This window comes from Ochlerotatus camptorhynchus, unplaced genomic scaffold (assembly GCF_037179485.1).
Source record: "Ochlerotatus camptorhynchus isolate MF236.1 unplaced genomic scaffold, CSIRO-AGI_Acam_v1.1 ptg000201l, whole genome shotgun sequence".
NCBI lineage: Eukaryota > Metazoa > Arthropoda > Insecta > Diptera > Culicidae > Ochlerotatus > Ochlerotatus camptorhynchus.
In genome coordinates, this window is record NW_027040691.1 from 1,590,442 (window position 1) to 1,615,721 (window position 25,280).

At 38.4% G+C, this 25,280-nt stretch overlaps 2 protein-coding genes across 2 annotated transcripts in view; both read left to right on the plus strand.

The window, feature by feature from the left end:
* Rsod (Related to Sod) overlaps nucleotides 1–25,280 on the plus strand; it is a 342,433-nt gene that overhangs the window by 98,935 nt on the left and 218,218 nt on the right. The window lies entirely within an intron of this gene.
* On the plus strand, nucleotides 20,999–24,232 carry LOC135702850 (protein toll-like). The gene has a single exon (XM_065223891.1). It carries the CDS (start codon nucleotides 20,999–21,001, stop codon nucleotides 24,230–24,232), a length of 3,234 nt encoding a protein of 1,077 aa, XP_065079963.1.

Below are 25,280 nucleotides of genomic sequence, written 5' to 3' on the forward strand. Positions count from 1 at the left end.
TCTCTGCGTCGACTTCCTTTTTCGTTAATAACTTGAGCTCATAACCGTTTCTTGTTGCGTTTGTCGTATAAGATGCTAGATAAAAGCTTCTTTTATCGATCTGTGTGCTGAAAATACCTGGTAATGTATTTACATGGCCGTAGGGATACAAAGAGAAAGTCGACGAAGAGAATCTTTCAATGTTACTTAGGACCTAATGCAATGTTCAGCTTGAAATATCAAAAACGCACATGCCAAACATTACTCGCGAAGATGGCAATTTAACAATAAATTAACTAAAAGCAAGAAAGCGATAATTCTCCATTCCCACCCGAAATAATTAGCATTCTAGAGCACAACTATTACGAAATTGTTGCTGTATTCAATAAAAGTGTATTATTCAGATAAGTTCTATTACAAAACATTGTCAAACTTATCAAATTGATTGCTCAATGTTAAATCTACAAACAGCCTTGTAATGTTGTTCAATATCACTTGGATATATGTGATCTGGATAGTAATATGATATATGTTCTATGGTCATATTCTGAATAACACATAACAAGGCTTGCAGTATGAACAAGGCAATATAATATTTAAATCCATATTCAGCAAACATGAAATCCAAGGATAAATTAATTAAATTAGTGATTGATTTTTAATATCAGTATGCTTGACATTTCGAGTTCAAAGGACAACACATCAACAACGATGTGCATTACAATTTAAAATTAAGTGATTTTCTGTTGATTTAACCGTGCTTCGATATGATCTCTTCCAAGGGATTTGCACATTGATTTGCAATATTTGGCAAGTAGTGCAAATTTAACAGCAAATCGCTTTACATAAACATGATGCTTTTTTAACGGTAAACAATTTAAAAATAAGAAACAACGCAGTTTTGAAAACATACGAACATTTGTCTCGAAAATGATTTCACTTAAGGTTCAATTTACTTTGATGCTTTTTGGAAAATTTCAAAAGCAGTTTTTTCCGACGCATTATTTCAGATTGCAAAAAGCTCGCACTATTCGATTCCTTTTGATATTTTACACAAAATGACACGAGCTTTTTGCAATCTAAAATGATGCGTCGAAAAAAAATACTTTTAAATTTAAAAAAAATGCATTCCATGTCTCAATCCTGCTTCAGTGAAACACCATCACTTTCATCCGAAAAATCCTGTAGTGTCTCCTTACTATAAGGAGCTCGCTTGCCCGATTCGCCGAATCGAATCCAATATACGACAAAACAATCACCGAAAGGCATTAAAATTGAGTGCTCTTCACACTACCCCAGTCTAGTGCCCGTTTAGAACCGCTCACATCTGCCGCATTACCACCTTTTCGCCGGAGCACTCCCATCTCCTCCGTAAAACATTATCATCATCACATTGCACAAACCTTTCCCGAGAGAATAAGTTAATTACGATCTTATTCTCATCCCACTCACTCACTCTCACTCATACCCTCTCCAACGTCGTTCGTTGGTAACAGCTCAGCAACCACATTAGCACTCGCTCGCTCGCTCGCTCGTTCGCTTGCTCGCACTGTTCAAACAAAGGGAAGAGCAAAGCTGAGCTGGAATAAAGAAAAAAAAAGCAACTAAACGAGCAAGCAAGCGAGCGAGTGGAAAAAAAAGAGGCATCCAGCATAAAACTAAAGAAGCAATAACGGCGAAAATTAAGTAATGACAGATAAATGTACGTCACGTTCCATGATTTTGCTTATGTTCAGCAGTTTTTTTTCTTTCCCTTCTTCATCGTTGTTGTGTGCTGGTTTGTTGATTCCGTCAACTCTTGGTATTGGTGTTATGTGCCTCTCTAGCACCAACACATTCGGAAAACAAAGCAAAAGCTTTCCCTCGATTAAGGGGGCGTGGCTAACACCTGTCTCAACTACTACCAACAAACGACTTCGAAAGTGGCCCGCCGCTTTTTCGAACTTCGAAAATAACACTTGGTGGTGTGAGTGCCGTCACTTGCAACTGAAGCAAAAGCTTTCGCCTCGATATTAAATAAATGGTGTTGTAATGGAATCTGCAGGCCACGCCTCTTTGCAACGCTTCGAAACGCACAATTTGCGCTGATTGTATGCATTTACTGCCTGATGCTTGGCTGACAGTTTGGGAAAGACGTCGTCGTGCGGTTTACCAGTGTTGGCATGTAGCTACATTTTACGATTACTTTTGCTTCTTTTCGGTCTTTAAGGAGAAGAAACGTTCGCTTCAAGTTGGGAAAGTGTCACTTGGAACGAGTTTTCTGGTGCGCTTTAATTTTCTGTTGGACGATTATTTTCTCACCTTTCGATTACGGTTAAACGATTGCGCCGGCCGTGCCTTGGGTGAAATCTTGATAGGTTGCGAGTGTTCCATTAAATGGGAGATCGGTTCATTCAGATTCGATTTCTTTGCTTGCTAATTGGGTGGAACGGTAAATCCAAATTTCGAATCTTACAAATTCAATCACGATTTTTGCTAATCAGTCGATGTGAGTGATGACGCATTTTTGGGTTTCTCAGCTCTTGGAAGGCCGCAAGTAATGGCTTCTGAAGTCCTAATAAGTCTATCATTTTCGTTGAATGAGGTTTACGTGTGTCGTATGTTAACGAGCACATGAAAGGCTGCAATGACTGTGAGTTGAGGTCACATTGCCAATTAGGCCCAGAATGATCCTGCATCGCGCGTTTTATTAAGCAGTTATGCCAGTTTAGTCCTCTATTTACTGAACCGAATTTTAGCTGTGTAGTAGATTTTAAACCTAATATACATATACCTTTGGGGCAGCTTAAATTCAATTAAATAAATAACTACAAAATGAGTACGCGCTGAAAAAATGGCAAAATAGATTGATTTCTTTGACACTACGCTGTCAAAAAAAAACCGATGATCCCAGCACCAAAACTTACCTCCCTTAAACAGATTCGTTCGAAATATAAAGTATTAGGATCAACACTCAAAATTGTATGCTTAAATTAAATTGTAAAGTAATAAAACAATCGTATCTTTAAAGGCTGGTAAAATGTATTCATACAAATGAAAAGGTACGATTATATCATTGCAATAATCACTAATGATTGTAAACATCCTCATCAAAGAAAACTAGAGCATCAAAATAAACGGGTCTGAGGTAAAGCAGCAAAAGCATATTCGATCGTTTGACTTGATATTGATCAGTTTTTTTTTATTTGATAACAATTTTGAAGCTTATTTCGAACTTTACAAAATACTGGTTCATTCAAGCAATAGTAATACAATAATGAGAAAGTCATTAACGAATGTGCCACAAGGTTCACATCTTGGTCCATTACTGTTTATTTTATTTGTCAACGATAAAGAAAACATTTTTAAATTCCTTCATGTTTCAATATATGCAGACGACATGAAACTTTTCATGGAAATAAACAAATAATCTGACTTTCAAACATTCGAAGATGAAAATTGACACCTAGTGTAAGAAAAATTTGTTGGAACTTAATGTAAAAAAATGCAATTCTATATCGTTTACTAGAAAGCATGTTATTATTAATAACACAATTTCTATAGGCCAGAAACCAGTTCAAAGATGTTATCAAGTTAGAGACTTAGGTGTTGTTCTCGATTCTAAGTTGTCATTTGCTGATCACTACAATAGCATTATCTATAAAGCAAATAACATGCTTCGGTTTATCAAACGATTTAGTATGCTCTGAATCATCCTTACACAATCAAACCACTGGTACTTAGCATATGTGAGACCTCTTCTCGAGTACTGTAGCATAGTTTGGGCTCCATATCATGAAACACATGTTAACCGTATTGAGTCTGTTCAAAAGCAGTTCTTGTTGTTTGTTCAAAGAAAGTTAAGTTGAACGAGTTTTCCACTCCCATAATATGTATGTTAATAAATTTAGATGAGCTCAAAAAGCGAAGAGAATTCGAAATTATAGCATTGATAAACGATGTTATTTCGCTAAAAAAAACAAGCAGTCCAGAGCTTTAACAATCCAAGAACAAACTACGCCAGAAATGGATTATTAAATAGAATGATGGCTTGCTATACTGCATATTGCAAATCAATTTATTTAACAATGAGTTAATGCTCACTTAAAATGACTTTCTTTTCGAGGTCAGCCAGGCAATAACATTATTTTCTCATAACATACTATATATATTATAAACTTAGTAACATTGTAAAATAGCACTTAAAGCAACTATTGTAAAACGGTCTACACTGATTGACGACAAATAAATAAATATGTGATCTGCTGGCGCCAAGGTAAGGTAGATTCAGTGTATGTGTGTGTACCGCTACCACTCAGTATCAGTCGGCAGCTCAACTGTTGCATTTCATACTGTACTGGAAATACTCCACACGCTATTTCAAAACTACCCAAATTTGGGTAGAATCCACCCAGATCGGTCAAAACTGAACCTACCCAAAAATGGGTAAACTGTGTTGGAAGTGGAAAGTTGACAAATGAACAACGTTGATCGGCTTCATGTCAATGTTGTTCATTAGTCAACTTGTCACTTCCAACACGGTTTACCCATTTTTGGGTAGGTTAAGTTTTGACCGACGGATTCTACCCAAATTTGGGAAGTATTGAAATAGCGTGCAGCATGTAAGGATGCACAACAAAAATGAACTGTGTTTGTTCACTTCGACTGATACTGAGTGGTTGCGGTAGAAGCACATATTGTCGATAATAGACGATTGTTGTGTATTAGAGAACGGTTGCGCAAAAAGACTAGGGTGGGAAACGGATTCGAAACTCAAATCCCAACAAACAATCGTCTATTAAAGAAACGACTTCTTGGCCATTTTATTCAACTGCATGCTTAATAGTACTTGTACTATTTTTAATAATAACTTCTGTTCAGGCTTTGTTCACACAAATCTGGAGAATTTATTCAACCACAACATCGAAATATTTGGTGTTGAATAAGGTATGTAGAGAAGCTTTTATTCGACTTATATTGAGTTGTAACAGAGTGTATACGATAAAATTTTAGATTATTCAGTGTTTATTAGACATCACTGCTTCCTTAAAACAGTGATACTCTGTATACGCTTGATTCTCATGTGAAGTAACGTTTAATTAGACATTATTATACATTTATTAAACGATTATTCAACTGTGGGAAAATTAACCCGAAAATAAGATGAACGGGGACAGGGAAGAGTGTGGTGTGTTTTTCTTAAGTGTATTGTATTTCATTATTTCTGACGTGGCTCGCACCACACAGATATTAGAAAATTTATTAAATACTTATACATGTCGTTGTATGGTATGGGATTCAAACCATGTACCTTCCGATCACCGGCCGCTTGCCTTGTCATCTGAGCTATCCTAGAATTCATCATATGGGCAACTCAATAATCTATAAAAGCTTGCATGAAAGTAAATACCTATCAGCACTCCCGATCGCAACTCTAGCTCCTTCAAGACCCTGTGGGAAATTGGAAAGCGGAATCGGTAACCACTACTCTACTGATTTCGCCTTGTTGTAAGACTGAATCAGTGTTGTCGAATAATGAATCTAATACGTCGTTTATAAAGCATTTACAAATCATGTGATTACAACATGGACGCATAGTGGTATAAGAGCTATTATGCTGACTGTATTCACCTTTATTCAACAACATTGTAAAGTAATGCAATGAAATCTTATAAAGGAGCTGGAGAACATTTATTAGACGTCTTATAAAGGATGTTATTAAATCAATTGAAAACAGTCGAATTAAAGTGTCAATGTATGTACAAATTACACTTATTCAGTTTGTTATTAGATCGAACTTCTGGCGTTGAATTGGAAATTAATCAGATCAAAGCAAACAGTGGAATAAATGTTGGCACCCGTGTACTGAATGAGAATTGTGGGTTCGAATCCCACCGGTGCCCTTAGATTTTTTTTGCAAATTTTCTCACACACACACAAACGTCTCTTACCGATGATATGTGCTTACCTCTCAGTATGTTCAAACTTTCATATAAACAATTAAATTGACTGCAAGTCGCTCCCTCCCCTTTGCTGGAGGGATCAACGACGCTTAAGTGATTTGATTGATGCCTTTTAACTATTGCTTTGTAAACCAATATGTTACTTGCTAATTTATAAATAAGATTTAATCACTTAAGTTATTAACTTAGCTATTCATTTATTACCTGTTTTTTGCTTTGTTTTGTTATATATCAGTGTTATCTCTATTTGGATAAGTTAATTATAATTAAAATAAGGTAATATGTTTTGATTGATTTCATATAATAACGAACATTTACAAGCTTACATATTTAACCATTTCTATTACATAATCAATAACCATTTTCTAGTTAGGTACCATGCATGAATGACGTAGCATTCTAAAGAAAGGGAGGTGGAGTTTTTAGAATTTGTGACGGACAAAGAAGGGAGGGGGATTAAATCTAGTCAAAAATGTGCTGCGTCAATTTTGCATGGTTTGTCCCTTAGTAGGCAATCTATATCAGTCATTAAAGCGTACCTCTAAGAAGAGTTGAAATACTAACACCAACTCTGATTGGAGGCGCCGGGAGGGTCCACTAAGGTTCTGCACTAACAATACTAATACTAACACAGAACCTGAAGCTAACGTCCAGCAGTTTCCAGTTTCCGATTTCCAGTTTCATTTTTCTTCTATCTCCTCCTATACATACACATCTCACTCCTACTTTGATGCTATTGCTGTCGCAAACGCTCTCAATCTTTAGTCTATCTATGTTTATACTCTATTCATCTAAATATTCGAATAACTAACCCAAAAACGCTGAAGATAAACAAAGAAATGTATAACATTTTAAAATTATTTTCTTTAGAAATCATTAGGCAAATAGATCAGGACTCTAAATTATTCAAAATGGAAGTGATGAGATATAATGATGGAGCAATATTAGTAATGTCGTTTTCGTTTTTACTACACTACACCGGTGTAGTGTAAGCAGCAATAAGCACGAGTCATTGACAGTTCATCATCATTTGTTTGTAAACAAAGGTGCAACCGATAGCTACACCCTAAAATTTTTCGGTGTTCGGCGGTGTAGCACCGGTGTAGCTACACCGCAAAAACGAAAACGACATAAGACTAATGGAAAGGGACGGACATTGCCTCTTCTCAGCAATCGTTAGTCAACTCTATGGCACGAACGGCCAATCTGAAGAACATTACAACTTAATGTGGGATCTGCGCAGAACCGTAGTAACCCACATAAGGCAGCATCAAGAGAGATTCCGAGAAATATTGGAAACACAGATTATGGATCCAGAAATCATCGTGCCAGGCGAATCGCTAGAAGAAAAAATCGGTTTTTTTCTCAGTCGACTGGAGACAACGAACGAGTGGGGAGGAACAGAAACAATTATTGCAGTAACAGAAATATCAGGAAAAAGACTCGACTTATTTAATGAGCAGGGCCCTCTCATAAAGTTCAATGAATCAGGAACGACAAACGGAACCATAAGAATTGCTTACCGACTTACTGCACGGACCAGAAATTACGCAAACCGGAATCATTACGACAGCGTAGTGCAAGTTCTCCAAACAAATCGACGAGAGCAGACAGTTAATCAAACTGATGTAAATCAACGAGAGTACGGAGTACCAAATGAACAGATCAGAGCATGGCACAGAAATCCAAGGATAATGGCATCTCAAATAAGCAATCGATCGGAAAATACAGGAAATATTGAAGGAATTGAAATCACAGAGAAGTAACAGTTGAAATTCGCAAGCTGGAATGTAAGGGGATGTGCATCTGAAATAAAACGAAATAAGATAGACGAAGTGTTGGTTCAACAAGGAATTTTAATAGCTGCAATTCAAGAATCACGTCTCCCTGGTTGCACTATAGAAACGGAAAACTTCTACTGGTATAATGTAAACGACGACAATACGACAAGACCACGAGAAGGAGGAGGCACAGCGATAGTAGTAGCAAAAGCAATACATGTTGACAACAAATTTAAAAAGATCAGCGCAAATTCCTGTTCATATCTCAGTAATCATCTGGGCGAATCTGTTATGTTCATCGCAACTTATGTAAGACCAGTACAATCAGCTGACAATGGAGAATTTGGCATTCTAACGCGTTACGTCTCAGGACTTCCAAACAGTTTACAAAATAGAATTGTAACGTATATTTTTATCTTATTATTGTTTTTAAGTGTTAATCATTATAATTGCTATCAATATTGGTTAATCATTATAATTATTATTTTCTACGTATATCATACGAATCAGCTTAATTAAGATTTAAATAATTAAAGGTTATGTTAGGAGACTTCAACGCACACATCGGCATCCAGGACATGACGGAAGAAGATAAACAATATATTGGATCAAATCTCTTCCACCATCAATCAAATCTTAACGGCCTTGAACTGAAGAACATGATACACGGTCTACGCTTGAAAAACTACCTCACATACTCAAAGTCTCCATCAGTGAAAGTAACATGGTTTAATAGGCGAAGCGAATCTCAGATCGACCACGTACTGATGACATTCTTACTATTTCCACACATTAAAGGATTCTTTCATCCGGATAATATCAGTGACCATAAAATGGTGATAGGTGAGATGAAAGTAAAAGGTGGAAACCAAAATGCAAGAATCCCAACAGCTCCCCACCCGACGAAACGAATTAAACTAGATTTAGACGGATTAAAAAATGACGAGGATAAACGGGACAGATATCAAGCCACACTTGATCGGAAACTCACATCTCATCCGCACAGGAGTTTACAATCAATTGAGCAGAAATGGTCCTCCCTTACCAAAGCAATTAATGAGGCTGCTGTCATCACACTCCAAGCACCGACATCGCCAATGACACCGAGGAGAGAGAATGCTTGTAAAAGATATACAGAAGCACACCAGGAACTGTTGAAAGATCGGACGAACGCGGAATTGAAGAAGGCAAGCAATACGGCTAGGAAGCAAAAACAGGAGGCTTTTGACCAACATTTCGAAGAGAAGGTGACCAAGTTCCTAGAAGAGACCGATAAAGCAGGCTCCTTGGATGCCATGGTAAAAACCTTTAGATTTATCAAGACGCATCGTAGGAAGAACGAGAAAATTCGTGGAAAATTCATACATATCAGGGATTGGGAAAAGGCCCTACGAGAGCAAACATCCACAGAAACTTTACAAATGATTCCGGAAGATGATGCTTTGAGCCCAGGTGACACGCCAACTAGACTGGAAATAGAGACGATAATCAGATCAATGAAGAACAACTTTGCGCCCGGACTGGACGGAATCGCCACAGAGCTTCTAAAATATGGGACCGAAGATGCAATCGACGCTGTAACCGACTTAATTGTTGAAGTGTTCAACACCAACGAAATACCCTCATCATGGCTGTCAACCATCCAAATACTGATTCCGAAAACCAGAGGTCCACAGTCAACGAATGATTACCGGAGAATAACGCTTTTCTCAACAGCCTACAAAACATACGCCAGAATACTATTGGATAGATTGGAGAGACAATTACCGCCGGTACCAGCGTATCAAATGGCATTCCAAGCAAAAAGGAGTGCAGCAGATCAAATTTTTGTACTGCGAAGAGTATTGGATGAAAGATGGCGGAAAGGTGCCCCAACAATAATTGTATCGCTGGACTTGAAGCAAGCTTTCGATAGAATCAACACTACGAAGACCGCTGCAATTCTGATGACTATGGGTGTCTCGAAGGCATTAATAAACAGGATAATCAAGGCTTGTCTAACGGAGGAAACATCAGTACAATGGTTTGGGCAAAGGACGCGATCAATCCGCAAAACAAAGGGCATAAAACAAGGGTGTCCATTAAGTCCTATCATCTTTATAATTATGCTGCATAGTGTACTAACTACGTTACGCGAATTTCTTCCGGAACTGAACATCGAACAACTCGCTAGCATAGCCCTTCCCCTAGTACTAGCATATGCAGATGACCTACTTTTTTTGTGCACAAGAATGGAGGATGTGGAACGCATCATTTCTACCCTGGAACCATTGTTGGCGTCTATAGGATTAGAAATCAACACTGACAAATCTAAAGTATTATTCAGAGACCCCTTCAACATTAAAAATGTTGCTCCTGAAGAAATACAAACGTTTGGTAAGTACAAACTACCGGTAGTGACGAAAATAAGGTATCTAGGAGCCTACATTACAAGCAGTTTAACTAGGAAAGAAACTACTAGAGAGAGAATAAGAAAAGCATACAGTGCTTTCTATAGTCTGACTTCGTTCCTAAGAGACCACAGCATCCGATGGGCAACAATAAAAAAACTGTACCATACGCTAATCACTCCAATAGTAACGTACTCGATGGAAGTAGTGACTGTCCTCAAAAGCAATAGAAATTCGCTCCGCAGAATGGAAACCACCATGCTTACAGCGCTTAAGGTTCTAAGCTATGAAGCAAAACAGCATAACGACGTTCCTGGCAATAATGATGTACCATACATTGGCAGCCCAGAAGCAGTGTCACAAATTGACGATCATAATGAAAGAATGCAGTCACCTCAGCAGTCACAGCATATTGCAGTTAGGGAACTAGGGAATTACACCATCAACAACAAAATTAGAGTGGCACGGCTGAACTACTTTGGACATGCTGTAAGGAACACATCACAAGGAATACTAGGGAAAGCTCTCAATTATCGTGTATCAGGCAAAAAGAAACATGGACGACCTTGCTTCACCTGGAAAACCAGCATCAAACAGGACATCGAGAGAAGCAACAGCACTGTGGAGTATTGGATGGAAATTGCCAACAACCGACACGAATACAAAGCAGCAACAAAGAGATTGTTCAGTGAATTGATCGAATCAGAATATGAGGATTCAGAGGACGCCTTAAGCTCAGAATACACTGAAAATGATCTACGACTATCAGACTTCGAAGGGTTCTCGGACAACGAAGAAGAGTCTTTTCACGGATTTGAAAATAACTAGATATTTGAAAATGTCATCGATGAATAGTTAAAAACTGCATACAATACAAGTTAATGTCTAAGTTAGAAATGAACAACGTAAAACTACATAATTCGTATAAAATGTAAGTAAATCATCAATCACTCAACGAATCGATTACGTAAGTAAATATACTTCCAACTAATTAAAAATGGAAAATAACATCAAATTGAGTCGCCAACTAATTCAGTTGAAACTAAACTGTTGACAATTGAAAGCATAGTTAACTTTAACATAATTTTGATAAAACAATCATTTCATCCAGTTCACCTTAAAACAAACAAGTATGAAAGGAGATTGCTTAGAATAAAGATAAAAGTAATAAGCGCAATATTAAACGACATTAAATTTGAATCTGATACGGTAGGCCATATAACAGAGTCGATAGCCATTGCAAATCAACCATCTCTACCTGCTTATTTTCCTAACTTTCACTATTATTGCTGTTACTCTGACTATCCCCTATGTTCAACAGCTTTCCTTACTATCCGGTATCGTAAACAGGATTCATTTGACCCCTGTGGTTATTATTCTGCGATTTTTCGCTGGTGACTTGGACCTATGACCCCCTTCTGTGCTTGAAAATGAAAAATTGAAATGAAAATGAAATTGACTGCAAGTCGCTAAACCGTAAATCACTAGACTTATGTTGAGTAAACTGCTATATAATCAAAACCAGTCATACAAAAGCTATATAAACTGTTAAAGAACATGTGTTCACTGTGTTGCTTGGATCAGATGAGTGTGACTATTGTCGGCACTCGGCAGCTTCTTTTTTTCGGTAACCTTCCCATTTGAACTGCGTGTTAACCAGCTGTTCTGTTATCGGAAACTCGAAATCAACCGCATTTTGTAGTGCGTATTTTGAATATAAAGATACATCTTGTATAACAGGATTGCTCAGTCGTAAAAATGTAATCTAAGGAATCGATTGAATACATTCAGCGAAGCATTTTTTGGGTATCAAGTGTATTAAAGATAGCGGCGCCGGTTATGTAGTGGTAAGCGTGATTACCTCTCACTCCAGCAGGCCTGGGTTCAATCCCAGTCGGTGCCGCCGGGATGTTCTGAGGCATAACAGCTCTGATCAAGCCACGGGAAGTAAAGCCGTTGGTCCCCGGTTCATGAGTTGATGGGTCTATAGGTAGAGTCCAGGTGTGGGAGCTGCCTCCCTGGTGTCGGTAGCATTGGTGCTTAGCACGGAAAACAAGATCGATGGAAAACAAATCAAGGAAAAAAAAGTGTATTAAGGAATAGTCTGGGTGGGGTGATTATAATAAATAACGGTAAATCCTTTTTAGAAATCAGGGGGCACATTGCGCATCTCGAAATGAAAGACATTTTGTAGGAACGCTTGTATGAAAATTCGTTTTGAGATGCGCAATGCCACCACAGGATAAGTGAAGAACTTATTATATCAGGAAGGTCCCAAAAATAAGGACACCTGGCAACGCTGTTCGAGCCAGATTTACGTACATGTCTGGGAATGAACAGACTTCTATTTTTTCACATACATTTTTTTCGTGACAGACATTTACAGACTTTTTAGCATTTTCACTGATATTTACAGACTTTTGTAATCAAGGGCAAATTTTAAATTTTATTTGGTTACTCTGTTTTACATCTTTAATCAATTTACACGTGTGATGCATTTTGCAACACGCACTAGAAATTCGAGCGTTTTCAAATCCACCACACGAACGAGCTGTCACTGTTATAGGCGGTCATAGTCATAACCCTGTCAATGTGCTGCCATGTTGTATCCAAAACGAACATTTTCCATGCACGGAGAAAAAATACTAACGAAAATTTGAGTTCTTTTTAATTAATATTGAGTTCAGCCTCTCACTTGTTGTTGTCAAAAAAGGAACAAGAGATTCGACCAACGATATAGTTTAGCCCAATAAGTTACTTATAAGTAAATTGCATATTCTAAAATTTACGTGAATTAAACTTAATTTTGGGTAGAATATACTTAAGAGTAGGTATTTTTTTTTTTTGCTGGTGTTAACTGGAAACTATTATATGCGATTTACTCAAATTTGGGTTATTGGGCTGAACCTCGGAATGGAGGGAAAAGTACTTAATTTTGGGTAGTTTTTCATCTCCGTGTACGATTTGACGATTTGTTTGGATACGTCAACTCACGTTGGCTATATAACTTGGCTGTATATAGTCACTGTCACTGGAAAACCCAAATGTGCGGAACCCAATGTGCGATCAGGATAAAATTCGATAGCGTCGTATGGGTGATAAACAAAATGGAAGTGGTTTCACTCAAATCGGTTCAGCCAACGTCGAGAAAAGTGAGTGAGTTGTACTGAATTATTTCAAAATTTCACTTTTTTGGCCATATCTCCGCAAGAAAAGTCGAGAAAAGTTTCACATAATTTCACTTTTTCGATCATGAATACGCACTTTTTATCTTCCATGGATAAATTTCAATAAGGTTTTATAGAAAATCAATAATAATACTAGCACTAATCATTAAGTTGAGCTCCATTTGATTTGAGGTATCGCACGATGCATTTCGGTGCATGTCAGAATCTGTCCACTTCCCGGGGATACCCGGTACACCTTAAAGAAGCCATTGTGATCATTGGGTCTGAATATGTCCACCATTGATCTAATAGTAAAATTCTAATGTGATTTGAGGTGTCGCATGATTACTTTTTGATAGGGGAAATGGCTCTAATGTTGGGCTATGGATCTAAGATTGGACCCATCTGCTATTTATCATTTTTTTTTAAGATGAACGCGTCATTGGGACGGTACTAATGAATATTTTTGGTTGCTATTGAAAATTTAGTCGATTGCTGAATTTTTGTATGAGCCCAAATTAGGGGCATTAACGCCGACATTACATCCATTTCCCCTGCATCAATCTTTTGCGAATTCCAAAGTGGAAACTGGAATTTCACATTTTAGTTCATAACTTCGGAACCATAATTCCGATCGGGAAAAAAAATCAATAGCGAACTTCTGGATTTTGTTCAACTCAAATTGGTCCAGCCAGTGATGCAAAATATCATGACACTCACGTGACACTCGTCTTCGCATTAACCGACTATCGCTAACAGATCGTTTTGTCACGCAGTGAGAGTTAGAGCCATGGCAAACAACAATCACTAGTAATGGTCGCTGCTCACAAGCAAAACGTTACACTCGCTGCTGATGATGAAAAGCACAACGAAAACAGTGAAGACTTCTGCAGTACGATCATGAGAAAAAGCGAAACGACAGAAGAAAATGAAAACAGTGCCTACGCATTCCAAGTTCGTCTCGGCAGGCGCGACTGTGTGAGTTACAAACAAAGCAGGCAACATGAAACGGAAGCTGTTGGGTTCACTCACCAACACGCTCAAATAAGCAATTAAAGCAGCAACTGCTTCAAAACGAGCACAGATGAGTGTCGTGATTGTCGGGAATGACCAGATCGGTGATGGATCACAACAGAAGACGACATTCACCAGTTGCTTTTTACTTCTTTCGTCAACTTGATGGATGGTCGTGGTCGACGAGCACATTGATAGGAATGCACAAAGCGTTACTACCATCAGCTGTTTGGCGATCGTGATTGTGATAGGTCGCAACTCTGGTCCAGCCATCTCTACGAAAATTGAGTGAGTTACACTCATACGAACTTACACACATACATACATACATGTATACACACATACAGAAACATTTACCGATCCAGTTGAGATGAGTCTATTGGTATATGCCACTCGTCTCTCCGGGTCTTGGAACGAAATTGTGTTTTTCAAGTGATATCATAGCCGTTCGGTACACCTTGGTGTACGAGAAAGGTAAAAAGGTTGATATCAGCAAATTGTGTTATATTTAGCCAAGTTTTTCTCCCCCAGGTGTGTAATTATTTTGCAAAATGTGATGAATATGTTGCTTGATATATCTTATTTTAAAACTGTATTTGTAAAATCGTTACAACAGTGTTAGTGTTTAGCGCCAATTCATCGTACTTGGCTTCGTTGTACAGTACTCTCCATTTCTCTATGATCTTTATTTCGATCTAATCCTATCTGAATCTGTTCAGCAACCCTGACCCTGATGCATCGACACTTTTTGAGCACGAAGTGTTTAGAATCATATTAATAAGCTTATAGATTGCTCTTTTGATTGTCGATTTCTCCATATTTAGGTGATGGAAAGTTGAATCTCTCACTAAGATGTGCTCGATCCCCCTAATTTACTCATTCTAGAAGTATACACTCAAAGAATAAATCACACATCCAATGGAAAATATTCATTAGAATTTCACATAACTTTCATGTGGCATCATAATTGGGAGTTACACTACAAAATCAAATGAACCTTATATTTCAAATGAAATTTAAGTTATTTATCATATAGAACTCATGTGATCACATGAATGTTATGCGAAATTCAGATAGATATCATTGGTTTTGTTAATGAAAAAATATTATGTGCATTCCCAATGGGAACTATACTTTTTTTGTGTACTAATTTCACATGTACATTGAGATGTTACTCATATTAGAAAAAAATCCTGTAAAATCCTGTTAATTACGTTTTCAAGAATATGAGTGAACTAATCTCAACTTTGCGTCGACCTCATTTGTCGTGTAAACGTAATTTATCTTTTTATTAATTGATTTTAACGTAAGTTAAGTTAAGTTTTCTTTATTATTGAGGCTTTGAGTCTGGGGCTGGTTCACCTCCGGAAGTTCTTTGAACGTATATGGCATAAATGGATGCATTCCCAACTCCAATTTGGTTCAATTCGTTAAAAGCAGGTATTTTTTGCTCGAACATGACTTTTTCCGAAGACGACATATCAAGAAGACTGACAACTTTGCCTAAATCCGAGCGACAGGCATAGTAGCGCTGCGCTCGAGTGAAGGTGGAAGTAACGCATAGAAACATGAGCAAATACACAAACCTTTCTTCTGAGGATGGAACCTTTGCTATTCAATTCGTTCGGAGCCTTTACCTTTGAGCGGCAGATGACACGATTGTGCCTGTCTCATACCGGTCGTTTGAGAAAATGGAAGAGTAACCAGTCTTCTTGATGTGTTGTTTTCGCTTTTACTGACATGTCAAGTTTCTGCTAATGTTATGCAGTCCAATTACAGACATTTTTCGCAGACATCTGAAATCTGGCATCTCTGCACAAGAGTCAACACTTCCAGCTGTCTTATGGCAATGATGCCCTCATAGTCTTCAGGGCTTCGCATATCCGCCGATTTTCGGCCCGTAAACCATTTAAACTTCTCAACACATCAAGATGTGTTCGTTGGACGTGTGTCCTGCAATCCTTCTCTAATCTTTGAGCACTTGTGGTTATTGCTGTGATGAGCTATAATTTCGCTGCTAAAGCAAGTTTAGAAATTTTCTCTTGTTATTTACATAAATGGAAGATTCCTCCCAACGCTTTCAAATCTCAACTTATAGTTAATATTCCCACATAAGCCTTCCCATACACGAACTGTATCCCAGATGGGTAAATATCCCACAAATGGTTTGGATGATACCCCGAACACGTCGTTATGCTCTCTTTTATGGTTATTTTTATTAGGGTTGAGCTTCCTTTTTGAAATATAGTACTATATTTCAAAAAGGAAGCTCAACCCTAATAAGTAGTCACATAGACACTATGAACGGAGTTCCAATTTCCTGGTTAAACCAAGTGAAATATCTTGGATTAGTACTTGACCAAACATTAACTTTTAAAGATCACTTTGAGACCATTCAAGCCAAAGGTAACAAATAGGGGAAATGGCTCTAATGTTGGCCAATGGATCTAAGATTGGGCCCATCGCTAAAAATCTGCTATTTATCAATTTTATCTAGATGAACGCCTGATGTAACGGTACTAATGGATATTTTTGGTCACTATTAACAATTTTGTCGATTGCTGAATTTATGTATGGGCCCAAATTAGGGGCATTTAGTCCGACATTACATCCATTTCCCCTATTATACATTATTTATCTGTCAGCATAATTCGGTGCTTTTATCTTTTAGCGGTAGATGGCGAGTCTGTGTCTATCACTTCTCGTTAGCATAAGAAAAGGGTAGAGAACTGCTTCGAAATAGGCGCCCATTTCCGTCATATCAAGGAGAAACATTAAATATATCAATTATGTTCGACGTAAACGAATCAATCATAAGTTTGGTACGATAGTTTAGTTCAAAAGTAACAAAACAAAGTCCATGAGAACTTTTAACATAATTATTTACATTTAGAGGAAACTGTGGCAATATGGCCAATGGGGCAATGTGGTCACGCGCTTAAAACCCAACTTATTGAACATATTTTACAAAAAAGCTTGCCGCCTACTTCAACTATCCATTTTATTTAAGTCTAACAAAATACTTTTCTCTAGAGCAAATATTCGAAAAATAATAGACTAGCTCAAAATGTCAAAACTGTTATAAGATTTCGAACCAAAAAATAAGGTCTATCAGTAGTTTCTTATAACTTATCGTTGATATTCCTTCAGCAGCTTTATAAATGGTTATTGGTTTCTTATATGACACATTGCTTTTCTAGATTTCAATAAACATTAAAGATTATCTTAAAAAAAATATAACTTCAGTCCATTCGGGGCAATGTGAGCACCACTGAAATTACAACTTAAATTCTTCGATTTTCCATTATTCCTTTTATAAATATGACTGTATCATATGAAGTCACGTGTTGAAACAGCTGCTTTGGTGAAAAATCAGTCATTCATAAAACTGAAAAAAATAAAGCTTTAAATAGGCAGTAGTTCTGAAATTTATATTGTTTCTGTTAAATGTTTTTATGCTAAAACTGTTCATTGTTGACCCTTCATAAAGCGTCAAGAGCAGTCTTGTAAGTGTTCACCCTAGTCGACATATTTTCTGTGATAATCGACTGCCTTTGCTTCCGACACTTGCAGAACAAGCTATCCAATTACAGTACCAAACCAAAATGTCATATGACTGGCTCTGTCATACGACACTGTTTCCAAAGACCGTCACGAATGTATGTATTTTAGTTTTTCTCATAATAAGAGCTGCTAATGTTGTGCTTGTGTGAATTCTGAAAACAGCAAGCAAAAGATGTCCTAGTAATAACATTTCTGATCAGAAATGGTTTAATTTACACCAAATTGAGGAATTAGAACGAAATCAAACATGTAATATGATAGTTATTTGAAAATTTTCTTTTTGCTCGAATGTTGTTCTACCTTTTGTGTTGTGTAAGAGAGACGACGGTAGAGCATAAGAGTACAAGTGTTTTTACAGACTGTCGCGCATGACAACGAAGCGAGTGTCGTAAAAAACGTCAACAGTTTCAACCCTGGTCAAGCGAACATAACATCAAAGATATCTAATTAACAAGATATCCCACTAATCAATTCCTCATACAAGCCATATAATTACCACCCGTATGAGATCGCAGTGTCATCTGTTGAGTTCACATTGAAACTGTTGGGAGTTCCCCGTCAACTTCACCACCTGGGCTCAATAACTGACAGGTGTCAGCATGAAAGATGTCAATGCGGACGTTGATGATCAGCCAAGGAAAGAGGACGATATCATCCTCGAAGTCATTATCATTATATTGCGATAGCAAGATTCTTACTTGTTTGTGATTTGTGAAACACTTGAGAAAACAATCACACATCCAAGCGCGCATCGTGATGTGCTTGTAATATGTTTTGCTTTCGAGCGAAAGAGTTTCCAATATACCACCGGTATCAGTAAGATGCAAATCTCTAATAGTAATTGATGATTTGCGGAGCTGGTGCTCAAAAGAATCTTAATAATCATAGAAGAAACCATGGGAAAAGCATTCACTCTCTCTAAAGAATTATTCCAACACCCCAGTCACTGGAAATGCAACGTATCGAAATCATTGCTAAACGTAATAAAATATGCCGTCTTCTTTGGCCAACGCAGCACGCATTCTATTCAAAAATTACATAGGAATAATCATTACTTTCCTATTTTATAACATAGGGTTACGGTATGTAATGTGGGTCTAGTCCTTTCATTCGGCCTATCACGCAAATAAATAATTAATTAAGGAATATTACACAAAAAATAAGGAAAATATTGATCACTGATGATTGATAAATGTGTACCACACACAAATCAATTTATATCACAACATTTCAATACATTTTCAGCTCTCGTAAGTAATAAAACTGGTTGAGAATATCACTCTGTTCGGAGTTTTTAGCCGCCATGACTTCTAAGGTTAAGATGGGAAGGTTGCACTGACGATCATCAAATGGCCTGATTATGGCATTTATTGAATGGAATTACCTGATAATACACACTAGACGTAAAACTCACAGTTACTGTTTGAATATTTTATGTTTATTTTAATTGTTTAACAACGTTTTCACAAGTAAATCATGGACCCAACTTTAGGGACACATTTCTTTTCTATGTTCCTAACTTTGGCCCATGAAATTCATTTGACAGCATATAGCAATAAGAGTAACGTCAACAATGTGGTTTGCATTTGGATGATAAGGAACGAACAGGAAGGGAGATTTTTTCTGCCAAATCTGTATAATGAACATCACAATGTTTTGATTTAGATATTCTGCGGTCGAAAGACGATAAGCGAAATTTTTAATTTTTAATTTTTAACTTGAGTGATTTAATGTAGTTTTCGTAAAATTTTCTCTAAGAAATGTTTTGAGGAATGAAGAGTATTAAGTTAACAGTGATAGTGATAAAAAAAATACATAAGAAAACGTTACCAAGAGCGTTTTTTTTGAGAATCAAACAGGATAGGACGAAGTTGCATCCATAAATAGACCCAATTTGGGGACAATAGACCGATATTACATACATTTCCCTGGTGAGTTTTTGTCTTAAAAAAAGTAAGTTTTTCAACTTTTTGCGGTTCCTGATAGCAAACGACATGATAAGCATATCTAAGCATACCATTTAGCAGTAGAATATCGTTTGCAGGTAAATTAATTGATGAGTTATGATTAAAAACGTAATCTATGGCTGCATATTAGACCGAGGTTAGGGACGTATACCCTAGGAAGTATTTGTCAACGCTGGTGAAAGCAAACGCAAACGGAAGTAGAAGAAGCTGAATGAAGACGATGAATGATGACACCGCTTCGTGTTTTGATTTGCGCTGTACCGTCCGTTCAGTTGTGTGGGTTCGTACATGTATAGATGTTGGTGTGCGTGTTTTCTTCTAACGCTGCAGTTCAACGTTGTCTCGTCACAAACCGTTTGGCGCTGTTATCTGTCTCTAAAAAATCCAAAGAGTGAAGAGGGTCTGATAACATTCTTACCCGTTGTTTACAAGGTCGCTTATTCTTGCAAAATATTAAAAAGTTTACTTTTAATATTCAATTTGTATTCATGATGTGAACAGGCCTTCAGACTATCAATTTGGTTAAACATCATTCTAATTTTCCACTGAATTTTGTATGATTAGTGATGATTTTCTTAAAGTGGCCAAACTATCCCACTTTCCCCTATTCTTCTCGAAAACAAAAGAAGCGCTTCAAGCCAATAACTTTTTTTCTCTTCTGCTTTCAGCCGTATGCCGAAATGAGACCAATGTATTTCAACGAAATTGAAACTCTTATGACGGAATTGGAATGCAAAAGCTGTGTTAGATTTTTAACAATATCTCAACAATAAGTAAATAAATATAGAAGTCATTTTTAATACATCATTTCAGGTTTGTTCAAACCCGTTCTGAAAAGAGAGTCTCATGAATGCTCTTACAAAACTCAACTGTTTCGCTATATAAATAGGAGGCTTAAAACTGCATCAAGCCTTGTGAACAAGGAAATCCCGGATTAAGTGTCATCATTTACGGCGTAACACTTCCCCATAGTTTCATTCATACCCACTGAAACTTTCCAAAAACCTGGGTACTTCCACCCAATAGGTAGCTAAACCGTCAGCTTTTCCGCATAGGTAGAATTCTGCTCCCCTCCGGTATGAATCAGCAAATGGACTAATACTCTGAGACGTATTCTCAATGAATGTAGTGCCTGAAAATTGATGCCCGCTGAATGTAGTGTGTCCTAATCATTTTAATCAAAGTGCAACAAACATGAAGATTACAACAGTTTTGTGGTATATCGCGCTAGTTTTCGAGTCCAAAAGTGTCAACGCTTCCGTCCAGAACCATGACTACGTTATCGGAACCGAGCTGCTCAATCAACAAACCGGTCAAATACCTCACAACGAGCGGGGCTTCGTGTGCCCGGAACCGAACCCGGCCATCGATTGCAGCTGCATGTACGCCATCACCGATTACGAGATCCAGTGTCCGGTGGTGAATCCGGAAATCACCGTCAAGATCAAGCCCCAAGCGTACGCGCAAGTACAGTGCTACGACCGGCACGATCTGCACGCCCTTCCAGCGCTGAAGTCCGGCAATACCACGCAAGTCAAGGTGATCCACTGTCCTCTACCGGAGGACAAGTCTATCATGCAGCTGGTAAGTTTCCTTGGCGTAGAAAATGTTAAGGACTTTTGGTACCAAAACTACGGTAGGAGCCTCGGAATGCGGATAATGCGACCACACTTTGAGGGCATGCAGGGTCTGGAGAAATTGTACCTCAGTGCCGGAGTTGACTACATCCAACCGGACTTGTTTGCCGATCTGACCAACTTAAAGTGGTTAATTCTACGAGGTAACAACCTGAAGCGTTTGGCAAGCGTGTTTGATAATTTGACTGAATTGGTAATTCTGGAGCTCGGTGCCAATCAGATTACGGAACTTGAAGCCGGACTCTTTTGCAAGCAAGGTAAGCTTCGGCACTTGAATCTCTGGCACAACGAGTTGCGAACTGTCACGAAGGAGACGTTACGTGGAGTGGAGTTGCTGGAAGAATTGGATTTGTCTGTGAATCTCCTGGAATCGATTGAAGTCGATGTATTTGCCCAGCTAATGGAGTTGTCTGCTCTGAATATTGGATTCAATCAGCTTCGCAGCATTCCTGCTGGATTATTAGCGGAAAACCACAAATTGAAGGAGTTCAAATTTATCAACAATCGCGTACCGATAGATGTCCTACCAGGTGATCTGTTCAGCAATCACCCGGAATTGAAAACCGTAATTGTCAGTCGAAGCGGGTTGAGCCAAGTTCCGGGTTCACTATTCTACGGATCTACCGGAATAAAACAAATTGATTTGAGTTACAATCGTTTGGGATTACTACCGGGGAAACTGCTACGCGATCAGCATTGGCTTCAGGAAGTGAATCTGTCGTTCAACGAACTGGAAGTGATCCCGGAAGAATTGTTCGAGAATACGGCAGAACTGGTTTCGCTGGATCTGTCGTTCAATCGATTGCGTAATCTCTCCGCAAGAGTGTTTGCTTCACTGGATAAACTCACCGAATTGCATCTGGAGCACAATCTACTGCAGGCAATCGATTTGTTTACATTTACCGGCACCGGAAGTTTGGAAAAACTTTACATGCAAAACAATCATCTAGACTATCACGGTAGCAACGATAAATCTCCGTTCCAGTACATGAACAACCTGCGCATCCTGAATCTCAAGAACAACAGCATCAGCACAATTCTGCACGACTGGAACTATAACACCCTACAGCTTCGAGAGCTGGACCTAAGTTACAACAACATCGTCCAGTTATCGTACCTCAATCTGCACTTCATATCCCGAGATATTCGAATCGACCTAAGCCACAACCAAATCTCCCGCATTGACATGAAAGAGTACCGAATACCCGCTTTGAAACGCCCAGGTAAATCCGGTAAAATTCAGGTCAATATCAACGCGAATCCACTAGATTGCAACTGCCACATTCTATCCTTCGTGCAGTACCTGCAAAGTGACAAGGTGTCCACTAGACGAATTCAATTTTCCTCTGACGATCTTCACTGTATTCAACCAGTGCATCTCCTTGGTACGCAAGCCAATCATCTATCAACCAGGGAACTGGTCTGCCAACTGAACCAGCCAATCTGCCCAGCTAATTGCAGCTGTTTCCAACGACCCATCGATTACGGAGTCATCGTCAACTGCTCCGGACTTGAACTCATGCAAGTTCCTAGCTTACCTCAGCCCGACACGTTTGGCTATGGTTTCATCGAGCTGCACGTCCAAGACAATCTACTTTCGGATCTTCCTACGGAAAACCTGGAAGGCTTCACAGCGGTTGCCGAGCTGTATGCTCGCAATAACTTTATCAAAAGCCTACAACCAGAGAATCTTCCAGGTAATCTCCGGGTGCTGGATTTGTCAATGAACAAACTGATGTCACTGGATTTCCGAACAATTCACGCACTTAATGGCAGTCATCAGCTGGAAGGATTGCAACTGGGAGGGAACCCCTGGCAGTGTGATTGCGATTCGTCGCAATTCCTGAATTTCGTTCAACAAAGCTTCCAGTTGATAACGGACATCAACCAAATAACATGCGACAGCGGAGAACGGCTTGTTGCCATTTCCGTAAGTGACCTGTGCAAGGAACGGTGGATCATGATCATCGCCATCTGCCTGAGTATCCTGATGTTGGGTCTCCTCGTCGGGATCTTGACGTCCCTGTGCTTTGCCTACCATAATGAGATCAAAATTTGGCTCTTCAACCGCAATCTGCTGATGTGCTGTGTATCGGAACACGAACTGGACAAGGACAAACAGTTTGATGCGTTCATATCCTACTCGCACAAGGACGAGGATTTTGTGGCGAATACTCTGGTTCCGACGCTGGAGCAGCCGCCGATGAACTTCCGAACCTGTTGGCACGTTCGCGATTGGATGCCGGGCGAGTTGATCGCCGAGCAGATGACCAATTCCATCAGCGAATCCCGCCGAACGATTGTGGTGCTATCGAAGAGCTTCCTGGAATCCGTTTGGGCCCGGATGGAGTTCCGGACGGCGCATCTGAACTCGATTGCCGAGCGGCGCACCCGGGTGATTGTGATCCTGTACGAGCACGTCGGGGACATTGAGCAATTTGATGCGGATTTGAGGGCGTACCTGAGGATGAATACCTACATCCGGTGGGGTGATCCGTGGTTCTGGGATCGGTTGAGGTACGCAATGCCGCATTCGCCGAAAGCGTTGGAAGGTGTGAGGCCTACCAGGAGCTACGACATTGGGGCGATCGAAGATAGGTTGGAGCTGTCAAAGCCACAGATGATCGCAATGGAAGAGTATCGAGGGTACGTGAATCCGACGTTTAGCCGTTCGTTGGGAATGGCGATGGATGAACTGGGAGGTAATGTTAACTTTGGGCTGATTGAACGGATTGACAGTAGGTGTTTGGATGAGTTGTTCATTGTTATCACAAAAGAGAGTGAGGTTTAAGTAGATCGTTGAATGTTGGGAAGAATGAGAATGATTTAATAGCAATATGTAGCATAATAGCCAAATGTAAGACTCGGGTTACTGAAGATAATAAAAAGTAATAGGTACAAGTTATCGTTGAACACTTTTGATTTGCAAGTTAATCCGAAATACAGTAATTCCGTGAAAAAAAGCATAATCGAAAAAAAAATTGCTCCAAGTTTGCTCAAATCTTGTATATTCATTCCTTGTCGAAAATTTTTACACAATTTATTTTTTATTATTTCACTCTTAGGGTGTACCTTTCTGAGCTAGGGTGGTCCAAAAAATATATTTTTTTCCCTCTATACCCAACATTGAAAATGCATGACTTTTTAACTACTGAACCGATTTTCGATTTCTTTTCAGAAAATGCAAGGTATTTAAATGGGCTATGTAGAAAAAATGTGAAACTGAAGGGTAAGTGAATTTTAATATACTAAATAAAATTAATGAATCGCACACACACAACCAACCAAACCCTAGTTTTTTTTTATATAATGTAAAAATAACGCTTTCCTGAATTTTTTACTTCCAATTACACTTTTACTTAAAAATTCAGAAAGGCGTTATTTGTCGTTTTTTTAGATATATTTTTTTACCATACATAAATTTGGTATTCTTAAATTCTTCCTTCCTGTTCGAGCTTGGGTATCCTTGCAATTTTGTTGAAATACTTTTCGAACTATCGTGGAATTGGAATATAGAATTTTCCTCAAAACTCATTTAGCATTCTCATCAAAATTTTCTAAATGATTCTTCAAAGAACCAGAATTCTCAAATTTCAAAGCCCAAGGGTATTATTTTTTGAAACCTTGAAAAATACGCCATGTTTTTAATTTTTAAAAGATAAAGAATGTAAATAGTAGTATAGGATAGTATAGTATAACTTTAAAATCTTTAAAATTTTCTCATGTAATCTCCAAGTCCAATTCCGAGATCTCAAATTAACATGCGTAGATTTCATTGTTTTAAATAAGAATGTATATGTTCAATCTATCACATTATAACCACAGACAAACAGACATGA